General features: G+C 34.4%; 1 protein-coding gene across 1 annotated transcript; it reads left to right on the top strand.

The window, feature by feature from the left end:
- Positions 1 to 281: 281 nt before the first annotated feature.
- LOC145686398 (uncharacterized) lies at positions 282 to 19,505 on the top strand (the record flags this gene model as incomplete). The annotated part of the gene is given in 3 exon segments (XM_081759680.1): positions 282 to 512; positions 11,006 to 11,188; positions 15,193 to 19,505. Coding segments are annotated over 3 exon segments (465 nt in total). The 3' UTR covers positions 15,411 to 19,505.
- Between the last annotated feature and the right edge of the window lie 1,252 nt (positions 19,506 to 20,757).

Below are 20,757 nucleotides of genomic sequence, written 5' to 3'. Positions count from 1 at the left end.
GAGCGTTTAGAACTCCGTCAAAATTTCTTTGGTAATACACATTTGTATATACCGGAAACACAGACACTTTACAAAGGTGGGAAAGAAGTTAGTCAACAAGGAAGAAAATGAGATTTGATAATAAATTAATGAAAATTAGAAAAGTTATTGAAAGAAAAATTATCAGAAACAACAAACAAAACTTTTTTTCTGCACCGAAATCTCCAGTTACTTGTAGGAAAATCGATTGAAGTTTGCAGTTGATTTAATACTCGATCTTTTGCAATACATTCGCCATTCAGATCAAACTCGATCGTGTTATCGTTTCTCGGGCGGAGCGTTCGTTCATAGACGGGGTGTTGGACTTTGGTGTTAAAAAGTTGAATATTTTATTGAAAGTGAAAGTGATGTGATGCATTTATTTAAGTAAAAGACGATATATGCATTTATTCTAAAGAATCAGCAAAACATGTACCAAAGTAGTGTTGGTTACAAATTAACATTAATATTTATTTTGTCATGGATTTCGACAAGTAAGCAAATAATGAGAAATGGGCGTGTTATACAGTGTTCTACTTTATTAAGATCATTAATTGTGTTGTTTATGCTTTAGAGATTACATAAACATACATCAATATAGGCCATATTTTCTGATTTATATTTAGTGTTAGTGTTGTTCAAATTGTAAATTAAAGTACCCAATTATTTAATTTATCGAACTTTATTTGTATTTCGTTTTTCATGTAGACTCCAAAACCTGGGAAAGATATTCAAGAACGGGTGCTATCTTAGGTAATAGTTAAGAACAGCTACTTCTCATCTCCCGTGCACGAGGATACATCTTACTGTTGCACTACCTAGACACCCTAAGTACAAGGGCAAGAACTCAGTCTATTACCTACTTTTTATCATCCTAGATAGTCAATGAATAATTCCTGAAAGTATGGCGTTTCTCGTCCTTCCCTAAATGGGAAGTACGGCTCCTTAACTATAACCCTATCGTACCTTATGAGCGCATACTTTTGTAAAATTCGCGGAAGATGTATCTATTCTTATTTTTAAAGAAAAAAATATGTACAGTATATAATAAGGCCTATATAAGTATCTTAACTCTGACATTAGCAATAAGGTAGAAATATGGGCGCATATTAAGAGTAGTCCGTCAAATTAGAAATACATTTTTCTTTTACTTTTCTTGCTTTACTATTCTCTAAGACGTTCTGGAATGTTGTATCCCGGTGCTTGCCCAAATAATGGCAGGGTTCTAAAACACTGGAACGCATTCACATTGAGTCGTAATTAAAGTGAGTAATGAACCTGGTTACTAACCCACCTTCACATATATGTGTGGGCCAGCATTCTAGAGCCTTTCCCCAAATAACTGTGTACAGATTGATAACGTGTGTGCGAACTGATGATTACATGCTATCCTAGGGTTATGTTTAGATGAGGGGGGGGGGGGGGGACAAAAGTAATTAAAAACAGAAGAAATAAGTTGATGTTACATAAGGGTAATTGATTCGTGTCTAATTTGAGAAGTCAATGGAATGGGATAAAAATACACTGTGTGGAAGTGAAATATGCGATAGGCTGCAATGACTTTTTATATTTGGAAGTGTACGCTGGTTAAACTTAACCTAACCCGATGACAACCAAAAATTAGTATAATTTTAACATTTTTTTACTAAAAAAAAAAAATAAAAAAAAAAAAAAAAAAAAAGGCTGCCCCCACTAAACATATGCCCTATCCTATTATGTGCAAGTATTTCCTCATGAAGTTCATTCATAGTGCCTTAGAAATTGTTTCTTAGGGTAGGAGTTGCATTGGTGTGTAGATTTATTTTACGAGGACTTCTCGTACGGATATAAATATACATAAAAACGTGTGGCATAAAAACGACAGTGCGAAAACCACAAGCCAACTTGTGCTACGTGGCCACTAAAAACGAGAAGCTATCTAACCAAATCAAGGCAGGAGCCAGCGGAGTTATGTCCTCAGGAGCAGGCGTGTCAACGACAGAGAGTATGCGCGTAAACGAAGATAGTGCAAAAATCACTGGACATTGCATACAATCACATAGATTAGGGCACTTATAACTCTATACTTGTAAACATGGTTTCCTACATTGTAAGAAATACTCCGCCAGTGGAAATAGTATGTTACACAACCATCTTTCATATGCATTCATTCATTTTAACTGTAAAATAGCCCTTGTAATGGTTTCACATTTTTAATATTAGGCTTGTAACCATGAAATACTGGTTTCCTATGCTGTGAAAAACTCCAACAATGGAATTTAATATCGTACACAATCCTCTTTCATATGTAATAACTCATTTGAACCGTAAAATTACCGTTTTTGTGACGGACACATGAAGACTGTCCAAGGTTATCGCATGTAACGATGCAATTATTCCAAACCTGTCCCGCACCCAATGCATTTATATATATATATATATATATATATATATATATATACCGTATGAAGTGTTTATCCGCTGTTTCGTTTCAGACCGCGTACTCCTTATGGACGCACTATCCCGCGCACTTCGCACCTGCCTGGGTTATCCTATTCTCGCTTTTTAGTGGCCACCTACCGCAAGTTGGTTAGTGGCTTTTGAACTGTAATCTTTATACCATACGTCCGGACTCGTAATTTTACTCCGAATGTGAGTCTGCATCCGCAAATAACTTTTTGTCCGCAAGAAGTAATTGGTAAGATAGTACAGTTTCATTTCATGATGAAAGATGTGCAGAAATAATCACTTTCACTATGCACCCATAAAATAGAATAGCACGAAAGTACAAGTGTTTGAATTTGTTTAAGAATCACAAGATCATAAAAGTTTGCTGGTATCTTGGAGATTAAAAACAATGAAGCCAAAAAATGATTGCTAAATTTAGATAGCTGATAGATTTTTTTTTTTTTTTTTTTTTTTCAAATCACTTGAGGATATTGTGTTGTGAATGTTGAAGGTAAAGATTAGTAATGTAGAGCAGTAATGCATTATTATATTTCAGGAAGAAAATATGAAAGAATTAAGTATATTCCTTGTATTTTAGGGTGAGGAAGTTGTTACCTTGTATTTTAGTTGTCTGGTTTGTATAGATCTGCTGCGATGATAAAACTTCATATACAATTGCTTCTATCTGTAAACGTCCGTCCGTAGGATTTACCTTAACGAAGACTTCAGTGCCATTGAAAATCGAAATTATTGGTTAAGAAATAAGAGCACCCAAAAGATAAATAAGAACTTTTATCTATTGAATACTTATATGAGGGTCCCTGCAATCAATATGAAAACCTCATATTTTAGTATTGATTTAGTTAAATTTCTGGAATGAAATCGCTAGAAGGGCAAATAGGAATACGACAACCTCGTTGTTTTTCTTCCCACTCTGTTTTAATTTTTATTGGTCTTTTATTCAGAATATATTTAGGTAATATATTAGTTTCAGTATTATAGCCACCGCACATCAATTCTCAAATAAATAACCAAACTAGGAAGAGTGTAGACGGTAAAAAAATGAAGTCGTTTAAAAACTGTCGATATAAATAATCAGTTCAAAACTTTCCTTCGGGATACTTAATTGCAATATAATGAAAAAAAAAAAAAATGTTTTGATGCGTCAATAGCCACGAGAGAGTTGTAAGGGAGACTGAAGGACTGAAGTAACTAAGAAAAATAAAAAGGAAAAAAATCTAGTATTGTTAATTACCAGTTTCTTTCCATGCACAACAAACCCAGTATTTCCTCGCTTACAATTTAACCTAAGTTGTACCAATATATTATAAATTGATTTAATAGTTGATAAATAAAAAGAAACATTTCTGTTGGACAGTGAACAGTGACAAGTGACTTACTATTAACGTATGTCTGTTCCTAGTGATTCGAAGATTTTTGCTTTACATATTTTTAAAAATTCTTTTTAAGCATTTTTATCTATCCATAATTTCTTTCCTGTGATTTAGATCATTTTCGAAGTGTGTCTAGGCTGAAATTGATGACAATGTTCTTCGAAAGTACTTCCTAGTGATGTGGTTTGTTGCTTGCGGTGACCATTAGCCTTTAACTTACGTTATTTCTAATATCACCGCTCGCAATACAGTGATAATGACGTTACATTTTATTTCTGTAAGTGACAATCAAGTTAGCCATCCTTCCCATTTCCCACATTTCAGCTCCATCAATAAGTATGTAGCAGATCAACAATATGAAGTATTATTTAAGTAAGGGGAAAATTTTCTATTTGATATATCTTCAGTATAATGTCCCAGTTCTAGATACTAGTCAGTGATTCATAATTCAGGTTCTCGGATAGATTTCAATAGTCGTTGGTTATGTAGTAATTAACGTTGCACTGATTCACAAAAAACGCTGTTATATGATGCATAGATTTACACAATTGCCAAAATATAGGCATTTCAATTATTACTCGGACAGATAAATGATACGTAGGCCAATGCTCGAAATTACAAAACGTTTACAGCAGAATGCTTTATAATGTATTCGATAAAATTTATGACCTGAATATATGACATTTGCGTCACAAGGCCTAGAGAAGCTCAGACGCGACAGTTTCCGTTACTGTGTAAACACTAGTTTGTTTGTTGTTATGCATTTCGTTTTATTATTTGCTGTTAATATTTTTTGTACGATGGTGACTAGGAAACAGGGTTGGCAAAAACCATGGTTTTTATTTAAAAAAAAAAGGTTTTTTTTTTTTTTGTTTAAATAATTTGCTCTATGTATTTATATCACATATGGATAGAAATACGGTAAGTTTGTTTCGCATTGATGTCATTATGCACCAGCCGGGTTATGCTGGGAAGGGACCCATGAGCTTAAAGCGGAATTCAAACCGTTGCTCGCCTTCCGAAAGAAATTATCCTCCATTTGAACTCGAAACCGGGACTAATTGGCCACAAATGCGATACGTCTGCCAACTCACTCACGAAGGACTCCTGATAAAATACGTTGTACTTATCTTTACATACTTGTAAATATAATTGTCAAAGAGTCATTTCAGAAGGACAAAAAGATAAACAGTCGCACAACTGAAACCATTATACAGAATTACATATGGATAATTTCAAAATACTGCAGAATTTTTGAACTAATTTAGTCCAAGTTAGTTCACTACGACTTTTATTACTCCAAGTTAAAGAAATACGACTTAATTTGCATATCACTAAGAAAAGTGAATAAAGATACGAATTATTTGAGTCCACTTTGGCTCTGACCCTTTTATATTTGGTCTAGGAATTAATTCGTGCGGTTGGTACGCACACATTGAAGCTGTAGTACAAACACAAAATACATAAATACCTTAAGAAAAATATTGTCCATCGCTAGCCACCACTTTCGCCCATCTGTCAGGCAATGTACGGATTCCGTGGCGAAAGAAGTCCTCATCCTTGGAAGCGATCCAGTCAGAGACCCATGTTTCGATATCTTCTGAAGAAGTAAACCGCTGTCCAATCAAACCTTTGTTCATGCAATCGAACAAGTAGTAGTCCGAAGGAGCAACGTCTGGTGAATACGGCGGGTGGGGTAAAACTTCCCATCCGACATTTTCTAAATAGGTTTTGACCGGTTTTGCGACATGTGGGCGAGCGTTATCATGTTGAACAATAAGTTTATCATGTCTGTTCTCCCATTCTGGTCGTGTTCTGGCCAGAGCTTGCTTCAAACGCATTAATTGTCGTCGATAACGTTCTCCATTCATAGTTTCACCCGGTTGCAGCAGCTTATAGTACACCACACCTTTCATATCCCACCATATGCACAGCATAACCTTTGCACAGTGAATATCTCGTTTTGGTTGTGATGGACCTGGTTCACCTGGTTTCACCCAGGCCTTTTTTCGTTTAGGGCTCTCGTAATGGATCCACTTCTCATCACCCGTAATAATTCGATGCAGAAACCCCTTTCTGCTCTGTCGTTGAAGCAGCAATTCGCAAATGGTTTTTCGTCTTTCAACGTCTCTGTCTTTCAATTCATGTGGAACCCAATGTGACATCTTTGAATCATTCCCATGGCTTTCAAGCGTTTGGAGACTGTTGTTTGATCAACGCCTAATGCTGCTGCAAGTTGTTCCTGCGTTTGACACGAATCCTGCTCGAGCAATGCTGTCAATTCTTCGTCTTGAAATTTTTTTGGCTGTCCAGCTCGCTCTTGGTCTGCCAAGCCGAAATCACCACTTCTAAACCGTGCAAACCACTTCTGACACGTTCGCTCAGCTAGAGCATGGTCACCATACACTTCCACCAAAATACGATGACTTTCAGTCGCACTTTTCTGCATGTTAAAGTAATGCAGCAGGACACTCCGCAAAAACACTTTATCAGGCACAAATTGCGCCATGTTCACTTAACTACAAACTGGTGTTGTTGACGCTTTAATCCACTGCCCTATACTACGAACGATACGCGATGACAGGGGTTTGCAACACATGTGTGGATACACGGAACTGTGGGACGCTCCGTTCGTTGCGCCATCTCTTGTCCAACCGCACGAATTAATTCCTAGACCAAATACATAAATAGATACCAAAGATACTTCTGTTTTCGATAAATGCCTCTCGTGGGTTTTGCATGACCCCCCCCCCCTCAACAAAAGTATGGCATTTCGATGTATTTTATCAATAGTTAACATTATTAACACGAAGCAATATTTAAAATTTCTTTGATTGCAATTGCATAACAAACTACAAAAAAATCACAAAAGAAACATTCATAAACTTATAAAAAAAAAGTTGCTTTTGTAGTATTATCTCTTTGAGTAATGAATGGGGAATTTAGGTCTGAATATAATACGAATAGTATACGGGAGTGAAACGTGATAACCCACAAATGTGTGTTCATCGAGATTTTACGGACATTTTTCGTTTCTTGATTTAAACCAGTTGGTTTTTTTTTTTTTGAAAAAAAAAAAAAAAAAAAACAGCTGGTTTAAACCAGCCAACGTTGCTAGGAAAGTTTTGAGATACAGTCAAACAGGAAACTGCATAAATAAAATTTTGCTTGCATGAGAAGCGTTCCTCTCCATTTCTAAGTAAGCTCGCCCAGTCTTGCGACCATCATGCCATAAATGACGGTGAACCGTGTTGGCAGGTAGTCGGAGTTGCCAAAATTTGCTCCGCAGCCATCTGGTCGCGACAATGATTCTGTACGACTTTAAATGGGTTTAAATGAGTCTGAGTCGTTGGAAAAGTTGATGCGAGCGTTTGAAGAGACTGCACCAACGCGTATTAACAGTGTTTCGTTGGTTTTCAGAATTTAAACGGGGCCGGACCTTATTAGAAGACAAAGGACGCAGTGGAAGGCCATCAAGGGCAGTGACAGAAGAAAACATTGATGCCGCGGAGCAGGTGATTAGGGACAATTCGTGAGTCGCATACAGTGACATCGAATGTGCCCTTGGGATTTGTGCGTCGAGTGTATTAACCATCCTGCCTAAACAATTTTGTGTGAGAAAGATTTAATTTCGGTAGGTGCCACAAAACTTGACTGAAAATCGAAAGCAGACAAAGTGGAATGTTGTCAAGACATGCTTCAGAAATTTCAAAGTGGGTACTTTAAAAGGGTTTCAGACATTGTGACGGGTGATGAAACCTAGATTTACCAATTTGACCCAGAGACAAGACGCCAATCATCTGTTATAGATCAGTTTTCCACCCCTGAAGATGCTATGAATGCCTACGAAGAACAGTTGGATGCAGTGCTTCAAACCCACTGTCACTAGTGCTTCCAAAATTGGTTTAAGAGGATGAGATGTATGGAATGTCGGAGAGAATACTTAGAAAAATTATAGTAGTTGAAAGAAAGAGATTTCCAGAGCTGCATGTCTCAGAACTTATATAGTGACCCTCGTGTTTGTATTTTGTTTCAGAATTTATTTGAGTGTATGTGCTCGGTCCTGTTATTGGCTATCTGCACCAGAGAATAATATTTATTGGACTTGCAGATGCATGACATAATACAACTGTACTGTCTTAAACTGTTTTGTTCTATATTTTTATACAGTGTTATTTATGAAAGCAGTGCTAAAGTTTCATATTTAGCATAAATTATTGAAAATTAACATATTCAAACAAGCTGAGGAACAGTAATATGCTTTGCGCTTGATTTTTTTTCTTTCTTTCTTCTTGATATTAAAAGTTCGTTTGTTTGCACAGAAAGTTACAAAACTTTTTCAAGATAAGATTAATGTAACATCCTGATATAATTAAGTTTACTACGTATTTGAATTAAAAGAAGTAAAACAATTGAGTTTCCTTCGACAGATCCGTAGTTTATCTAAGCTGTGCGTACTAAAAGAATGCTCCCTTTTAATGCATAATGGCTCCTTCTAATGTTATTACAGGTTAATAAAGATTTCGACTCGATGATTTCACTTCGGTGTGTATATATTCGATCTGTCTGTCTGCTTTCTCAGTGATGTCTTTGAGATGATAATTCCTAACAAATTAAAAAAACTGAAGTGATTTCACAAATAAAGAAAGGTGTAGGCACAGAAGGGAAATAATAAATTGTAGCATTTCGGAGGATTGATCGAGATATAAAATTCATGACGAATTTTAGCGTCTTGGGTGGTATACAAAATTATTACATGACGCGTAAAATACGTCAAGTACGTAAACAACTAGAAACAAGTTAACAAATTAAAATAAAACGTTTTCTGCACTGGTTATTGTTTGATTTGGCACAAAGAAAAAGGTTTATTCCAAATCACTTTGGGCTCTCGCTGGATTTTGCTATTTTATAAACTACCATGTTGCCTTCGTAAATTGAGTATATCTGGATATAATCTGTATTTAAGTATAAGTCAACCAAGGTCTAACTTATCGGAATGGTCTACAGTTTGATCAAACATTCAACTATCCTGTAAATAGAACCTTTAATTTAATTATGTAAAGAAGCAATATATAAGAAGTTCATAGCGCATGGAGGTCTTCTCCCTTGACAGGCTTGATCGATTCAATTCAAAATTCTGTAATTTTATTGTATCAATGGCTTGACGAATTTCATTGTAACATTATGTATGTAATATAAATAGATAGATGAATCTAACTTATTCCTTTTACAACCGAGAAATCAACAATGTATTTATCTCTCTCTTAAAAAAAATGTTTTGAATATTAACGTGGCAAAATGAGCAGATATCTATCAGTCTTTAAATTTTATTCTCTATTGTAATTTTATTATAAGGAATCAAACATTTGTTTAAATTATAAAACATAACTCCACGTTTTATTTAAAGTTATGAAACAATAGCAAGAGGACATGTGCATCAGCATTTCCGAGAATTCATATTTGAAGGGAGAAGAGGGCAATTTTTATAGTTTGGTTTCTCCACATTTAAATCGACGTTGTCTGTCATTCATTTAAAATTAAATTTCTGTTCTACTGTGCTCTACTCGGAGTTATTTTAAATTTCAGAAAGACGGAGTTTTCTGTGCTAAATATCTTTAAATTTGGAATAGTTCCTGTCCATTATGAGGAGGTAAAATGTAAAATAGAATGCTAGTAACATGTTACGTGGTTGGGGGTATGCTTGTAAGATAGAGGGAATGTCTCGTAATAATATATATATAAGTTCTTGCCGAAACAAAAAATTGTCTGGATTATGAAGGTATCCGTTAATGGAGGTTTGACTGTATAAGCCATTTTAAGCGTATACAACGATATTTTGAACACATTGAAGAAAACGCTATGGCGAGATTTCGCTTCAATTGATGCTACCAGTTTTGAAGAAATTGTATTGTGCAGTCTACTTTTGCCTGTCTTGCTTTTGAATTTTTAAAGAAAAATAATCTTTCACAGCTGCGTAACAAAAAAAAAAAAAAAAAAAAAAAAAAGTTTTCTACGTGACGTAAATTACTAGTAATTTACGTAAAAATTGTAACTACAAAATCATCTTCCCAACCCTGATGGTATGACAACGTTTGGTGTATACCGTAAACTTTAATGTGTTATTGCTCCTAACCTAATTGATGTGAAGAATTCATTCAACTATTGTTTGAAAGGCAATAAAAATAATCTTTCCAAAGATATATCACAGTACTAGATCCTGAAGAATTTCTGTTCAAGATCATTGAGTTTGGCAGTGTAAGTTGGAGACCTATGTTCGATTCTCGGTGCGGTCGCTCTTTTTCAGTCTTTTGAATTTTCATTTACCCTGTTTGTGTTCGCGATACATTATTCATGTACGAACTTTAGACGAGATCCGTGAATTCCTGCTGGGTTTTCTTAGATGCATATATACTAATGCGCAAAAGCAGAGTATTTCATTTTGAACACGGTACGTGACGCACGCTAAATAATATGTGACAAGCCAATGGGAAAATCTTACCTAAATACTGCGTAGACCTTCACAAAAGCCACTTTCAGCACCCATAGGTCTCTGGGTAGAGGATGACATTCTGTTATTCATCTGCTTAAGGCATCCCACACAAGTCTGATCAGATTTAGGTCAGTGGCCTTGGCTAGGAATATCATCCTTCAGCTAATGTTTTCAATTGAAAGAAGGTGTCGACGTATTTTGATTGGTGGCTTTCCACGACCATGTTCAAATTTTGACACGATCCACAAGCATAGTCTCCTTTTCAGAGAAAGGTTGAAATACTATCTTTGAGCGTCACCAACGTCAATCGAGCACAACAGAAGAACAGTTCAACCATTTCTCACAGACACCTCCCCGTATATGTGTAGAATATGCATTTTAAGTGTAAACCTGGGCATTAGATACTGGAGAAGACAGTAAATTTAGCTGTACGCGTATATACAGTAGACCGAAGGCGCGAAAATAAACTTTAATCTGTTTCACGTATGCTGTGTTTTTATTTGTACTAAAACTGGAAACAAGACTTACTAGAACTTAAGTTTATATGTATATTTACTTGTGTATTATAATTGATTGTAACATATTTCAAGCAACTCCTGTTCATTGTTTTTAACACTAAAGATTATCATTTCGTTTAAATTTCTGACTTTAATCATGCTCAATCTTTGTCCAACAGCTGTTGCCATTCGTTGTTACCAGTGCTCTTCTGCACAAGACGCCAAAGGAGAAGATAATTGTGGAGCGTATCGTTACTTCTATAAGGATCAACATATAGCTGTAGATTGTAACAGTGATGAATCTCATACTCCAGGCACGTTTTGTGTAAAAATTACTCAACAAGGGCCAAAAGGATTTATATGTAAGTAGATTATACTTTACCATTGAGTTTAACGAATTATCTCAATGTAATATGCGAACAGGAAGTATCTCATGAACAAATCAAGCACAGCGAACTCGTTTAAATATTTTAACTCTTGCCATCATCTTTTAATGTTGTTTATGGTTATAAAATAATTCTAAATTCATTACTAGAATACAGAGGTTGATTCATTTATATTGAACTGAATTTGAATGTGCCACTTACCTAGGAAATGCCGTATTTCCACCATGGCTTGTGTTCGATCTGCAGGCCATCTCTACTGACTATTCCCCGGCATCGGAGTTTCCATTATAGGAGACTGCGTTGTGGCTGGCCCATGAATATTGCATCTCACTCATCTTTACAAGCTTTCCACAGGCTGGAGACTGTGCGGACTTGATGATGGGACAGGCGACCTTGAGGAGCGAAAGCATAATAGTCCATTGGGCTGGTACCTGGACTCTTGACAGGGGTGTCAGAGAAGGGAATTGCCTAAATTCCAGTTTCCTGTTCCAACGGCAAAAGAATACCATCGATGGTTTCGCCGTATGGCTGGATCCTTGTCTTGGTGCAGTTCAACCTGGCTTACGCCTTGTCCGTACAAAGCTGGGATTTTATGCTGGCACAGTTCAGTCAGGACGTAAAACTGTAGTACGCAGCATTGATTTTGACATTTCGCTCCATGTCTCGCAGATGCAGTTTTTCCTTGTACGAGAAACCGACCATAGTCAGGAACCCATTTGAGGAAGTCTCTGCGCCCTGGCAGAAGAAAATGCTTCGGTCTTTTGCATGAACAGGTTTCTATGCAATAGCACGAACTGTACCACAGTCTGTGATATAAATCCACGCCTTATGAAGGGTAACAACAAATTTCCACCGATCACGCGCGACATGACGTTCTTACAGCCTCCTGCAGTCTTGCTCAGCTACATAACACGGTTGTAGGACGTGCACACTGCTTTTGCGGACAACTATGAGGCGTAAATCACTGTGAATGGCGCAATTGATCTTGCTGCCTACGATGTAAGGCATTTGTTGGCCATCGCACGCTGTGTGTAGGAGATCTTCAAAGATCGCCACGTTCCGTGCCGTATATTTTTATATAATACAATTCACATCGGCACGATCTATACGAAAATTACGCACTTGATACATTTCTACGATGCGCGACGCCATGAACTTAGCGTCGGGAAGGGCCACAATGAATTCTTTCAGAATCTGTTCAGTTTCGGTGACATCAGACTACGCTCGACCACACTGGTGTAAGGCATGACGAACGAGATACTGTTGCTTGTCTCATGGCAGTCTCACAGCAATGGGTTGCATATGCCCGGTACAGTCGCACATTGACTGCAGCTCAGTATAAATAAATCAGCCTCTGTATATTCTACCCAGAGGCAATAATATTTTTATATTTTTTGAATGATGCCTTGGTAGTAATTTTGTAGCATTGCCGTTTTTTTTCTTCTTTTCTGCGAGAGCAATTCCAGGTTTGCAGCTGACCTTGTCATTCTCATCGAGGCGTGCGTCATCTAAAGGTCGACCTGGTAACTTAAATGACAGTTTCTCTCTCCGTAGTAGAGCCAATTGGAAAAAAAAAAATAAATAAAGCGAGGAAATCGTTGAGTTTTAAAATGATGGTGATAACTGTCATGAATCTATTTGTAAAATTACGTTCAGTCATATTTTGGATCAAGTGCAGTTCATTATAGTATGATAATTAGAGGAATGAACTGAACTTCAAAGAGAAATCATAAAATGTACTTAGCAGATTTTCCGATCTTTAATTATATCTGTTAATGTCGGTATCCGGGGGCCGCTGTTTTCTACGAAGTATCCTGTTAATCTTAATTTAATTTCTTCGTATAGGCATAAAACAAAAACAAATAAGATGGGAGCAACCGTGAAATATCGTAATTAAGACAAACAATAGGGCTATTGAATAATTGTATATATATTTAGGCAAATATAATTTTCAAGAAAACAAGTATCATACATTTAATTTAGCAAGATGGATACATGATACATTGAAGCTATTCTTGCTTTCTCGAACTTAAAAAGATTAACAGACTTTTGACAGAGTATAAATACAAACTGCTAACGAACAAGTCAAAATGTCAAGAGAATAATAGACTTGAAAGATGAGCACAGAGGCAACAGTAATCTCCTTCAAGTGCCTAGTACTATATCCTTAAGATCAAGAGTGCTTTCCACACAGAAGCAATTCGTAAGGATAGGTTAACAAAGGTAGATTCAGTTAAAAGGAAATTACTCATCTTAATAAACATCCAATTCAATTGCGTAAAGCGAATTCCCCATAGAATGTAATCATTGCTTTCCAGATGTGTATCCTTTGCTTGTCTTTATTTATATTATAACTAATATAACCAATTTATATTATAACCAATTTAATCAATAATGTAATCCAGTTTCTATATAATATTATAATATGAAAGTGATACTAACCATTTTGTATTCCTAGAAAAAACGATTAGTGGTATTTTTTTCTTGTAATATGTATTCCGTACGCTCTGTCAGTCATTTGATTTGGTAATTTGAAACTTGAAATTCGAAATTGCATCCATTTAAATGATACACACAATGAAATACGAAAAGTAAAATATATATATTGGAAGAAAAACGAGGATTTTGTTTTCTTCGGTTTAAGGTAAATAATTTTCCTGAAATGTTTTCTATTTTTGTTAACCGAATGACCACTACCATTCTTTCATGTTGTCGCCAAACCCGATTATTCAAGACAAAATTATACTAAATGAAGCACCCAAATGTTGATGGCAAACTCACACTACGTTTCCATGATCCCTTGTCACCTTTTTCATGTATATATATCTTGGCAATTTCTAGCCTCAGATTCAAACTGGGTGTTCAGAATCAAGATTGTATAAAATATAAAATGTAATTGTGTTTACAATCACTAATTTTATACAATTACATCGTTTTGGAGATTAAAACTTTCATTAAATTTAGTCATGGAAGATACCTGGTTCGAAATTCAAGACCAATTGGTCAGTGTAAGGGGAGGCAAGTGTGCTAACATTTTAAATAGGTATAAGTAAAAAAATTAAAAGTATAGTTCAGTGTTTTATGAAGGAAAATAATCACGTGTCGGCACATATATCATTTTGACTTCTATGGCTTTGTGAAAGTAGTAAAACCAGCAAAGTTGATTTGGTCTTCCAATGTTGAACGCTGGTAGTTTCTAAACTGCGTTACACGGTGGGAGATACTTTTGGAAACGCAGATTCCGTCTGCATGGTTTATAACAAACAGAAATGTGCGGGGGGAAAATCTGAAATAGGTTTCACAGGCATTGATTTCATCATATTACATTGTTTGGAGATTGGTTTCTAAAGTTAAATGATTTCTACTAAAGGAAGAAAATAAGGCACGGAATTCAAAGATTAATTATAAATGAGGGAGACTCAAACATACTAGCATGTTTAAACCTGGTTGGGAGAAGAAGTTGATTCATGGTTTAATAAGTGATTTGATAAAAACAACATAGTTGGAAAAATACTGATAAAAAGTAACAATAATATGTATTAACAATATGATCAGCTGTTGACTTGTTTTTGAAAGTCATTAGAAGAGGGAAGGAGTGGTTTCGATAAGAAATTTTCAAACCGGCGCATCAAGGAACTTTTAAATTGTATCTGCTGTAGAGGAAACTGATCAGAATATCTAGTTATACAAGGAGCTTTATATATATGAACAAAACACATGTAATATACACTATAAGCTAATGGTTGACACTGTATTTTGAAGCAATACACATGTTCTCTCTAACTAATGAAAGTAGTTTTTTAATGAATTAGTTCCGTAATGCAGTGGTTAAATGTTCAATCAAGAACATAACGGCAGACTTCTTTTTATTATAGTTTCTCAGGCTCCTTATTTGAATAAATTTGAAAAATTAGTTCTATCCACTAAAATGATACAAACAGGACATATTATTAAGTTTTTGTTCCCTTTCAATGTTATAGGGGATGGAAGATGGCGGCAAGTAATCAGAAGATGTGCTTCCGTAGCAGACACTGGTGTAACAGGAGTTTGTAATTGGGGCGTTTATGATAATGGCGTTTACTGGGAGGAATGTTATTGCTCAGAAGATGGTTGTAATAGTGCATCGTCCATTACAATACAGAGGTTGTTAATAGGAGCAATGTTTTCCGTATTGTTCATTGTTCATAGGTGGTTATAAAAGAAATTTACAAGAGGTAACTTCGTTCTGTAATGAAATTTTGTAGAATACAATTAATATGTGATGTTACGTGTAGTTAGATATTATGTTTTATAATACTATTTTTTATGTCAGAATGCAATTATATCATCTCAATATATAAGTTTGATAGATCTTTTTATATATATATATGTAAACATATACGTATGTTGTATTTAACAAATTCCTTTATTTTGTTTTATACAGAAATGAGAAACAGTCCGTCCAGTACATTAAACAATGTATAAAGCTAGATCTATTATTTGAATAATGAGATTTTATTGTGAAGAATCTACATAATTAGCCCTTTTTGGGTTCAAATGACAGAACTAATTTACAGCAATGTAAATTGTTATTTTTTAGATCATATAATTTGATATACATTATCATTAATAAGCACTAAACGGCGAAACTCATATCTGAAATATTCTTTAAAAATATACGTTTCTTCCTTATTCGATGGTATCACTATGTAACCAAAGATGTTAAAAACGGATAATTCGTTATGTTGTTTCCTATGGAGAAATACTATGAAGAGAACAGGAAAAGAGTTAAGTGTATACAGTTGGTATTTTTAGTGTGATTGTTATCTTGATCGCGTTAAAATTTACAAATGTGTTACAGCACATTTTATATATGCATATATATATTCGACATATATATTTTAATGTATTGAGTAATGCTGGATAATACCTATCCAAAGTTTGTAATGATACTCCCGTAGAGTGAAAGAATGATAATAAAACTGCCATCATTCGGTTCATTATCAGCTTATTGACACACATGGTTTATGTACAACATAATTTCACATTTGCCCCCTCCCCGCTGGCTTAGTGGTTAGCGAGCGCGACTTTGTGCGCAAGGTCTCAAGTTCGATTTTCGGTGGGAAAGTCTTGAAATTTGACGGATTATATGTGGCTCGGATTCCATCTTAAGCTGTATGTCAAGGTCTCATATGGACGGGTGTAAGCCACGTTGACAAAATAAAAAAATTAAAAAAATCACAAATACTCTAAATAAGTCAATCTGTTAACAGAAAATGTAAGGAAGTCATCAAAGCTTAATTGTGAAAGATTTCAACAGGTGCCTCCAAACGTTCTAGTAATGAAGTAAACAACTATTTTGTTTGTCAGAAAAGAGAATATGAGTTACATCATTGTAGCTTTCACTCGTCCATGTAGCCTCAGTGCTGAAAAGGGACACTAAGCTTCAATCAGCCAATAAATTCACATTGATATATTATTTGTAGGACTATTTTCAACCATTTATTAATATTATCGTCTTATGTATCTAAGTAACATACACAATAGATGCGAAGTATCGATTTGGAGTAAAATATTTAGTTTGCACATTGGTGGAAAACGATAAATCTATAACAAAAGTGGAGATGTGCTTTGGAAAAATGTAGTAACTATTTCTATAATAATTACTCAATAGGCCTAAAATGTTAGCATAAGAAAATATTTTCATTCCAGTTCGACATTCATCAATAGCAGTTCAGTGGATATTGAGATCTAACGTTCTATCTTTGATATCAATTATTCAATTCGGCTAGCGTGTGTCCATTTGATGCACCAAGTTGTGGGTTTCAGATAGGAGTTAACTCATTATAGTGGTTTGGGTTTCACCTTAAACTGTGGAGCCACCTCTCCTTTAGTTTCGGTGCTAAAAAGAAACGCTACGGTAAACTTCAGCAAACAAATAAACAATATGAACAATTACGAGTACTATAAAAGCATGAGTGTAGCTACACGAAGATTGCACTGGCAGATACCAGATTTGCAGGTATTTCAAAGTAAAGTTATTAAGAAACTCTCTTCTAAATTGGGTAACACTTCTAATTATGTTTTCTTAACAATTTGCTGAATGTAACTACACAGTTGGATGAAACGATATGTGTAAGTGGTTTAATTTCAGCAGAAATATTTCTAAATATTTTTATCACTAGCAGACAGCACCATCATAAATCATCATCGTCAGCACTAGAAAGAACCTTAATTCTTTCTACAAGTTTGTCAACTAGTGCTGTAATTTTTCGTGTATCTGTGAAAGTTGTTGTAAAATATATTTATTTTTAGCATCTCCGTGCGAAACATTGAAAGTGCCGTAAAACAAAATTTAGGTATTTATTTGCAATGCAAGTACAATTATCGTACTTAGCTTTTGATTTTGGAGGTAGTGTTTAGATGTAAGGCTGATGAGTGAAAGATGTACTTTAAAGTTACTAGAATGTACTCAGGTGTAATTATGTTTTTTTTTTTTTTTTTTTAATGCAGCTAATTCTTTTCGTGTGTATTATTATTATTATTATTATTATTATTATTATTATTATTATTATTATTATTCAAATAAATAGTAGAGCTGGATTTGGCGTTTAATGTTCATTCCAGCTCCGAGGACATATGAGACATGAACCTGCATTTTAACACGGGATCTGAACAACATGAGTCTCTACTGGGAATTGAACAGTTTGCCGCATCATAGTTTACAGGAGCTTTTGTATTTTATATATTTTTTCTGGATTTAATTATAAACATTGTTATGAATATTTTGATATTGAGGAAGAAATCTCTTCTAACCTTGTTCCCTAAGGTCTTATAATTGTAAAAATAACGACCTGTGAAATGCAGCTTTACATATTTTAAAATATAATAGCGAAAAGCTCATCACTTTTGGCCGTATTCAGCGCAGGAGACCCAGATTAATTCCCGGTGGGAATTTGTCAGATCCCATATTAAGCTATGGGTCCATGTCTCATCTAGCCTTGTTACTAAAAAAGATGTTAAGCTCCAAACCAATCAACTGACCAACAATAGTGATACAGTTTAAGTATAATTACATAAACACTTTACACTATTACTCTTGTATATTTAAAGCCTTCATTAACGCAGCTTTACATGTTATGTATAGTATTGATCAAGTTATGTGGCACTTTCGGACATTTGCGACATCATATGGATATTTATAGGATGTTTTGCTTCGAATTCGATGCTTTTCTAATGAATTAACAGATACGCGTATGTATCAAGAATGCATTCATAAACGAAGTTTTGTCATCAGTAGAACTTCGTTTTTAAATGTCGCTTTACCACGGTTCACTAAGTGCACTTTTACCGTTTTTGGATAAATTTTTTTATTGCTCAGTGATATGTGCCAGTAAACGTTGATTTCCGTCCAATGATCTTAAATTTTAGAGTAAAATATTTTTAGGAATGTGCATGAGTTTATTTCTGATGATAGATACAGTTATGTATGCAATTGTTCGGAAAAGTGTAATAAAACTCTGTAATTAAATATTTCACTCGTCAATATAATTGTAATATTTATTATGTAAATTGAATTCCGTTTGTTTTGGAAAGTATTTACTGAAAGCAGAGCGCACATACCCATTTGTATAACAGTAAGCAAAACTCGAAATTGTTTATATTTCGCCTGTTAGTAATTTCCGAATTAGCGCAATGAATTGAGTGATTTCTTTTGATTTTCTATAAATTCACCATAGCTGTACTCAGATCGCATCCATTCATTCAAAAAGTTAAGAAAAAGAGTACTATTGCGTATAGGGTTTTATTTACTTGTTATCTATCAGGGCTATAGAAGAATGCATTGCCCATACGAAATATATGCAAAATAAAGGTAGCTGTAGTAGTAATTTTATTTTTGATTTGTAAAATAGGGATTTTTTTTTTTTTCATTTAGAATTTAAAGTGTATATTTAGAACAAAATACAATCTCTTCTTCAAAGAGAACGTTTCAACTTTTTGGTGATAATTGAACATTCCACAAATTTAGGACATTTAGGTGTTTATTTATTTTGAATCTCATAATCTTTTAAGTTATAATTGAACAATGATGTGATTTGTTATAAACAAATACTGTATATGCTTTTAACATGTAGTTAGTATGCTATGGAAGCATTTATTAAATGATCTACATTCTAAATTGTACGTTGTGATCATAACGAATCATATGTAATAATCTATTTTGGAATATTCTATATAAAACTTCATATTTTTATAATGAATGACAAATACTTGTAAATCATTCCTTTCTAAATAAAAAAAAAATATAGAATAACTTATGCTTTTGTCTGTATCGTCTCTGCCAGAAAGAAAAATTAGTACGATTATTTCTTCATGTCCAGTTGCGAATTTGAAACTTAGTCAGAGAGGCTATCCTCACTGATGTTTTACAAATCTTTATTATTCCATGCCAGAAAATATGAAGCTATCATTGAGGAAAACGAATTCATTTCAAAATGCGTCGTATGTATCAATCTAATAAAACTTCAATGAACAGTTTCACACTCCTCAGTTGGTATTGTCTCCTTTGACGTCCTGTTAAATGCTTCTCACTTCTCAAAATTGTGTGTCAACGTCATCATCTCCATTTTAGATTAAGAACATTAACCTCTGAATATGTGACGAATTTTTTCTCAGTTTGAGTATGTTGTTTCCCTCCAGTGCGTTAATTCTGCTATATCATACTGAAGTTGAAAACATAATAAGTTAACAGTGAATCTTCAACAACTTATTATATAGAAAACATTGCGATAAAAATATAAATAACAAAATGTTCTTATTTACACTATAAATATAAAGTAACATCTACGGTGTTTTCTATATAATACGTTTTTGAAGATTCACCATAATTAAGTGGAGGAAGAGAGCAACATATTCATTTCTAACTTAGGAGAATAAAGTACTCACAGCGTTCTTAACTATAACTGAAATGATGATGATGACACACAACTTTGGGATGTAAGAAGCGTTTAGCAAGAAGTTTCTACCAACTGAGGAAGGTGAAATTAGTCATTGAAACTGTGTTAGATCTAATATAGTTCGACGCTAAGTTTGTTTTTCTTAAAATTATATGGACGCATAAGAGGATGATTCAAATCAACAAAGAACTGGCTACTTACCAGTGAATCCTCCCTTGGGAATCCTATTTTCCATACGTAAACTTTTTTTTTTTTTTTTTTTTTTTTAACATTTCATTTATATAGTAGTATGTTTTCCTTGTTTTACACCTTTTATCTCCTATCCGTTTTTATCCTTGTTACCTTGCCCCTGAAGACGGGATTAGCTTGTTCCGAAACGTATGGAAAATATTTAGGCTTCCCAAGGGAGGATTCATTAGTAAGTAGCTATTTTTTTTATTTATTTTTCTTAATTTATCATCGAGCTACTTTAGATACGTATTGAAAGTATCACTTTAAAGAATTATTCTGCTTTCTGTGCAAATTTTCCTATGAACATCTTATATAATATGGTGATCAACGAAAGAAGAATTTAAAGAGAATATTTGCAAATACTTTGTAATTTAGATT

The sequence above is a fragment of the Thermobia domestica genome, chromosome 5 (genome assembly GCF_964235325.1).
Source record: "Thermobia domestica chromosome 5, izTheDome1.hap1.1, whole genome shotgun sequence".
NCBI classification, from domain to species: Eukaryota; Metazoa; Arthropoda; class Insecta; order Zygentoma; family Lepismatidae; genus Thermobia; species Thermobia domestica.
The sequence above is the reverse complement of the archived record's forward strand: the minus strand, read 5'-3'. Positions and strand labels throughout refer to the sequence as shown.